The sequence below is a fragment of the Chelonia mydas genome, chromosome 1 (assembly GCF_015237465.2).
Source record: "Chelonia mydas isolate rCheMyd1 chromosome 1, rCheMyd1.pri.v2, whole genome shotgun sequence".
Classification (NCBI taxonomy): Eukaryota; Metazoa; Chordata; order Testudines; family Cheloniidae; genus Chelonia; species Chelonia mydas.
The window spans coordinates 6,847,157-6,854,761 of NC_057849.1; the positions used below are offsets into that span (position 1 = coordinate 6,847,157).

Genomic DNA, 7,605 nt, shown 5'->3' on the forward strand with positions numbered 1-7,605 from the left:
GGAACTCCTGGAAACACCTGAGGAACAAAGACTGAACGGGGGGCAGTGCCAGTGGTGGACATAGGCCTGGACAGGCTAAGCCTCCCTGGTGCTGCTGTGGCCACTCGCTGCCAGTTGCAGGGTTCGCACAGGGAACTTTTTATTCTTATGTGCCATGCAGGTTCCAGGGTAGCTGAGGAGGCAATATGTGCTACTCAGCTCCTTCAGTAATCTCGCTGCACTCCATGGAGATTACTGATGAAACCAGGAAGCTGAGAAACACAGACCGCTGTGACTGGTTGTCACCCCCAGGATGCAGTCTTGGTGCTGTGGGAACCCCTGTGCCGCTCAACCCTCCAGCATGGCTGGCCAATCATACACTGCTTTGTTGGTGACAAAGACAGCCTCTTCAAGCCCTGTTATCACCCAACACAACGGTAGGTGGTGACACACACCCAATTGAGCGACTTGGGTGCTTTAGCGAGCCACTCAAGGAGAGGCTGGAGGCAACAGACAATTTCCCAACTCCCCAGCCTTTGCTCCCTTACTGGAGTATAAACCCCAAATTATACCATTTTGCACGGCACAGGAGTACAACACAAGCTCATTAATCTAGGTGGCTTTCCCCTTGATCTGGGAAAGATATACTATAGTCTTTGTACACAGAGCTGGGATTTTCCCCAGACACTTTACTCAAAATATGCTGGTAAAGATAAAGAATAAAATAGTTTTATTACCTACAAAAAGATGGATTTTAAATGGCTAGAAACCCAATTAAAGCACTTTATCTAGCATGTAAACAACAAATGAAAACTGAGCCTAACACGCAAAATAAATCGGATACGAATGAACAATTTCTCACCCTAGGTGATGATACAAGCAGTCCATCAAATTGTCAAGTGCAAGCTAGAAATCCTTTTAGCTTGGGATCAGCACTTCCCCCTCTTCAGAAATTGTTCCTCAGGTGTTTCCAGTAGTTCTCTTGTGTGGGGAGTGAGGCCAAGAGATGGTATCACTCCCCGTGTTATATAGCAGAAAAATACAGGTACAAAATGGAGTGAACTACATTTGAAATACAGATACATAGTCAATATTCATAATTTCAGATGCAAAAATGATACAAGCACACAAATAGGATCATCATATCCTGCTAATCATAGCTTTCCATAGTAAACATCCGAGAATCTTTTTTCTACAAGACACACATAACTAGATCATAGTCATACCACAATCATAGCACTAAGATCAATATCGGGGGCATATAAAAAGCTCAGGTTCTTTGGGAAGAGACATGCTTTTCCCATTGGCTGGCTTGGGCTCTCAGGAGAGTAAGCTCGGCATGGCTGGCAGTGCTCCAGCCAGCCCAGGGCTCCTCCAACATTGGGGGTGGTGTGGGGGGATCATTGGTTCAGCCATGCGGTCTGTGGAAACTCTGGGCTGCTCTGGGAGAGGGGGGCTCGGCACTCTGCCTCTGGCTGTGGTGGTGGGGCAAAAGGAGTGGTGAATTAGGGTGGACTGCCCATCCCCACTTGGGCAGGAGAGTCCCGAAATACAGAGTTCAATTCCCGCTGTGGGCTGAATGACTTTAGAAGAGCATTTGTCCTGAATTACCTGCCATGCCGATCCACGCCTGCCCAAGGCTCATGGGCAGCGCCACCCTTTTCACAGTTAGGGGGAGGAGGAGGTCCTTAGCTCCCCCTCCACCCGCTATGAGGCCACGCCCCAAGTTAGGGGGCATGTGGAGTGTGTGGGGTTCCCCAGAGCAGCACTTGCTCCCTGGGCTCCTCTTACCATGGCCTGTCTGTGATGTCCAGCCTAGTCAGTGGGTGAGGCTTGGGGAAAGAGGAGGACCGGGAGGTGGGAGTTCAGGGGGAAGAAGAGGGCCAGGGGCAAGGTCATGGTAGGGGACAGGGCTCCTGCCTGTGTCCTGATTTTGAGAAGGTGCTCACCCTACACTGAATGGGCTGGGCTGAGACAGGAGATTGTTGTGACTCTGTTGGAGAGCTGAGGCCTGTTTCTACCCCTCTGCATTGCTGGGACAGCACAAACAGAGGGGAGGAATCGTAGGAAATACGCTTCTGTGTGCAGAGCCATCAATAAGGGGTGGGCGATGTTACCTGAATGGCTTCTCCTGGGGCTCCTGTGTTAATCATGTCTCTGACACGACTCAGTCTCAAGAACCTGGGTGAGGGCATGGGGGAAGGGTGCGGGACTGTGTCCCTTGAATAGCCCCTGTCCACAGCTGTGGAATGGATCATGCAGCTCCCAGAGCGCTCAGGAAGCACCAGGACTGTGACTGCAGAAGAGCTCTGCAAGACCTCAGCAAGTTTGCAGATGACACTAAACTGGGAGGAGAGGTAGATACGCTGGAGGGCAGGGATAGGATACAGAGGGCCCTGGACAAATTAGAGGACTGGGCCGAAAGAAATCTGATGAGGTTCAACAAGGACCAATGCAGAGTCCTGCACTTAGGATGGAAAAATCCCATGCACAGCTAAAAACTAGGGACTGAATGGTTCGGCAGCAGTTCTGCAGAAAAGGACCTAGGGGTTACAGTGGATGAGAAGCTGGATATGAGTCAACAGTGTGCCCCTGTTGCCAAGGACGCCAATGGCACACTTCCTTTGAAGTTTTTAAGGTTAGGCTTGACAAAGCCCTGGCTGGGATGATTTAGTTGGGGATTGGTCCTGCTTTGAGCGGGGGGTTGGACTAGATAACCTGAGGTCTCTTTCAACCCTGATATTCTATGATTCTATGATTCTATGATTTGGACAGTGTGACAGGCCAGGTGAAATGGAAAACAACCTCCACACCCCTTTTCTTGATTCACTGTATTGACCGGAATTCTGAGGTTGGAACAGCCACCGATATGGCGCTTCATGGACCAACATCTCACCAGTCCCCTGGCTCTCCACGAATACAGTCACTTTGTATATGCTGCTGCCTGCCTTGGTCTCCTTCCCCCAGTGCCCTGTCCTCTCTGACCAGCGAGTGGGAACAGCCCCATTTCCACTGCTCCGTGTCTTACACCCCATCTGAACTTCTCTCTAAAGAGTGGAAATAAGTAGCTCTTCTAGGCCTGGTCTACACTGGGGGTGCGGAATCAATCTAAGATATGCAACTTTAGCTATGAGAATAGCATAGCTGAAGTTGACGTATCTTAGATTGACTTAGAATCACTTTCTCCGCAGTCTCGCGGTGTTGGATCGACGGCCGCCGCTCCCCTGTTGACTCCTCTTCCGCCTCTTGTCCTGGTGGAGTTCCGGAGTCGACAGCAGAGCAATCAGAGATCATGTAGATGTGGCCCTAGACTCACACGTAAGGTTCCAGGATTGAATAGGTGGCCATGGCCTGTTTTTCTTAACTCCCGTGTCACTATATGATGAAATGACTATTCATTTGACAAACACCCTAATTATCCTTGCACGAAGGTGTTTGCTTTTCACACTGTACACTATTGGATTAATCAGGGGCGGGCCCAGCAAGTAGCTGTAGCCAAGGAGAATTTGAAACAAGGGAGAAGAGCCCCTCCAGAATCGGTGTATGACAGTCAGGCTGAACTCTGGCATGTAGAAGACCAGGACGGCGCAGAGGTGGGAGGCGCAGGTGTTCAAGGCCCTGAGGCACTCCATGTGGGATGCGATGCTTAGCACTGCTTTGAGGATCATCACATAAGAGAGGAAGATGAGCAGCGAGTCCAACCACAGCGTTATGAGTGTAACAAACAAGCCATGGATGTTATTGACTGTGATGTCCGCACATGCCAACTTCATGATGTCCTGGTACAGGCAGTAAGAATGGGAGAGGACGTTGGCTCGACAGTATTGGAACTGTTTCAGGAGTAAGGGGAATGGTAATTCTATGGCCACACCTCTTAGCACAACCACCAACCCCATCTTGGCTATTCTCGGCAGGGTTAAGATGGAAGCATATCTCAGTGGGTTACAGATTGCAACGAAGCGATCAAAGGCCATCATCAAAAGCATGGCGGATTCAATTGTTGCAAGAAAGTGGATAAAGAACATCTGGGTAAAACAAGCATTGAGGCTGATTTCCCTAGAGTTAAACAAGTATATACCCAGTGTCGTCGGTATGGTGGTTATCGATAAACCAAGGTCTGTGAAGGCCAACATGGAAAGGAAAATGTACATGGGCTCATGGAGGCTTGGATCTGTTTTTATAACAAACAGAATGAGTGAATTTCCTATTATTGAAGTAACATACACAAAGCAGAAGGGGATAGAGATCCAGAGATGGACGTCTTCCTTCCCAGGTATCCCGGTGAGAAAGAAAACGGCAGGGTTGAATTTGGTTTCATTGACAGCTGACATCATGGACTGAGAAGGTCCGATGAGTTTTAAACTTTTCTTCCTGGAAGAAAAAAGAACAGGAGACTAGATGATATTTATTGAGACATCATTCTGCTCTGAGTGGAATTCTAGAGACTCCCTGGAGTTCAAGGAAGATCAGCAAAAACATAGTTTTGGATTTTCAGCACCAATAGTAATCCATATAAACACCCTGTCCCTCTTTGCATTCTTCTAAGCAACTGGCCCCATTGATATCTTGTGGCTCAGAGTGCCACAGCCTATTTGAGCACTGTGTGCTTTTGCAATTGTGACCTTCCCACAGACACCCTTTTTGGCCCTGCACTTCTGAGTATGGCCCATTGTATCATAACATGTGTGTAAACACGTGGCAAGTGCACGGTGAAAACGGTCATAGTATTTATCTACCCTGTACTGAAGCTATTTACGTGTTTCATTGCCTCATTATATATATTTTATTTACTTTATCCTCTCCGGAGAGTCCAAATTATGCCACTACCTCTTTGGAGCACATGAGATCATTTTTCGCACCATTTTCTGAATTCAGTAACATTGACTGTAACGGCATCACTCCAGATTTACATGTGTCAATTCAATTAGAAGAGGACTCCATTAACTTTCCCTTGCCAAATGCTCCCAGTAATACACTCTGAGCCCCAAGAGAAGCTGAAGTGATTTTCCTAGCCAATGTTGACTGAATGCAGAGAGTTCAATTGTCCTACAGACTTCCCTTCATCCTCACAGGATCTGCATCCTGTATTTGGCAAATGAGAAGCTTGACAGAAAAGACAGAGAGTTATTTCAGCTGGGGTGGGGTTGGTGTTACAAAAGGGTGAATAGTGCAAACACTAAGTTTGCACTAATATCCAGCTGAGTGTGCAAGTTACTTCAGTCATGCTCGTGTAACAGGTGATGTGTGTAAATTACATTGAAACCACTATTACACTCCCCTTTCATGCACCTCAGATCTATTCTTTGCTGAAACACGGACCAGCGGTTCTGTTCTCCAGGACCTTTTGGAAAGTCTTTCACAGGTATTACAAAGTGGTTGAGCTCACAGATTCACAATTGAGCCAGAGAATAAAATGGTTGAAAATGCATTTGCTGATTAAATTTCCAGGACAAAATAAACCTGGTGTGATTGGGGAACTAGTAACTCTTATTCCCTGGGGTCTCTTCTTGCTCAGCCCAGAGCATTATCGGGCCCAGAGCACACGGCATCTACAGAAAGAGGAGCCCTTGAGAAACTCTTACGCAGGGCAGCACGGTTTTAACACTCTGAGATCGCTTGGAATGTCAGATTTCTGTGTGGCTGAAATTATTCACTGTGCAGCATGGGTAGATGTAGGGGAGGAGTTCCCAAATGACCTAGCGCTGCCTTCCCTCCAGCCCCATCACTGAGTCCTCTGCTGCTTCAGACAATATCTGCCAATGGAAACACCTTGCAGCCTTTCCCCTTCACTTCACATTTGAAAGATAGCCAAACCTGCCAACGTACCCAATTCCTGCTGGAAGGGGAGCTGCTGACACCAGAGGTCTTCACCCTGTAGCACAAGAAGTCACCGGAGGGGTTGCGTGGGCAGCAGGCTGCAGGCAGTATCTGTTCAGACAGGGAGGCAACTGTCTTTATGAAGCAGGTTTGCACATTCCCTTGGGGCCTACTTGGCCATCAGGGAACCTCAGCTGCTCGGCTTAGTTTGCACCAGGTTTAATCCCCGTGACAGCCAATGGCAAACTGCAGGAGGCCAAATCACAGGGGATGCACGGTGATGCTAGTCAACTGGACTGCAGTGCCAGGCCCTGCTGCAGGCTCTATTCCTGGGATCCGGGTTTGTCGTCACTGTTCGTATGGTTCCGATTAGTCACCTGGCTACCTCGGGGGCGGCCACCTGGTAACAATGTCACAGCTGTGATCTTGCTGAAATAAAATTAATAAATAAGTAAATTAATAATAAAAATATTATTAATATAGGACCAGATTTCTCCCCAGTAGCCCCCTGTCCTGTATTACAAACCCAGGGTGCAGGCCAGGGAAGGGAGGTTCCACAGGGCTCCCTACATGGAAATTTCCCTCGGATCGTTCCAGGAAGGGGGTCCCTTCATCATTTCAACCATCATTTATGTTCTGAGGATGAGGCAGATGAAAAGCCTTCAATTCCTCTGGAGGATCCAGGCAGCTGCAGCTGGGTAGCATCATGGCAGCTGAGCTTTCAGAGAACAATGTTCCATTTTGTATGAAAAGTCACCCAGTCAGGGTTCCTTCCCCACTCTGAACTCTAGGGTACAGATGTGGGGACCCGCAGGAAAGACCCCCTAAGCTTAAAAACTTCCCCAAGGTACTAACTTTGCCTTGTCCTTGAACCCTATGCTGCCACCACCAAGCATTTTAAACAAAGAACAGGGGAAGAGACCACTTGGAGACGTCTTTCCCCAAAATATGCCCCCAAGCCCAACAGCCCCTTTCCTGGGGAGGCTTAAGAATAATATCCTAACCAATTGGTTACAAAACCATCAAAGACCCAAACCCCTGGATCTTGGAAGAATGGAAAAATCAGTCAGGTTCTGAAAAGAAGGGTTTTATTAAAAAGAGAAAGGTAAAAATCATCTCTGTAAACTCAGGATGGAAAATACTTTACAGGGTATTCAGATACAAAACAGAGAGGATCCCCCTCTGGGCAAAACCGTAAAGTTACAGAAAACAGGAATAAACCTACCTCTTAATCAGGGAAAATTCACATAAAACAAAAGATAAACTCATCCGTCTTGCCTGGCTTACCTACACTGGTTGCAATATTGGAGACTTGGATTAGGATAGGCAAGAGAAGACGGATTTCTGTCCTACCTCTCTCAGTCCCAAGAGAGGACAACCACGTAAACAAAGAGAACAAACAAAACCCTTCCCCCACCACAAGATTTGAAAGTATCATGTCTCCTTACTGGTCCTTTGGGTCAGGTGCTACTCATGATGAATACAGGAAAGAAAAGCTTAAATAATAGGCTAAACAATCCACTTAGCCACGGGGAAAGGCCCCAACCAGAGAATAATGAGCCGAGCCAATCCTCCCCAGTTTGCTGATGAATGCCCTTTACCAGCTGCTTTAGGCATTGTAAATTAACTTCTATGGATGGCCCTGCATTTGTTATATTAAAGCAACACATGCCTGCAAACTCCTTGAATAGGTGACCATGGCATAGAAGCAAATAATTTACAGCTAGCCTGTTCTGTAGCATACCCTGACGTACTTCCCCTAACTTACGTGAGAGTTGGGCCAGGACGGTTGAGGTTAAATGAATGGCC

General features: G+C 47.6%; 1 protein-coding gene across 1 annotated transcript; it reads right to left on the reverse strand.

Moving 5' to 3' along the window:
- Window positions 1-3,374: 3,374 nt before the first annotated feature.
- On the reverse strand, window positions 3,375-4,310 carry LOC119565169 (olfactory receptor 51G2-like). The gene has a single exon (XM_037889624.1). The coding sequence runs from the start codon at window positions 4,308-4,310 to the stop codon at window positions 3,375-3,377; it is 936 nt and encodes a 311-aa protein (XP_037745552.1).
- Between the last annotated feature and the right edge of the window lie 3,295 nt (window positions 4,311-7,605).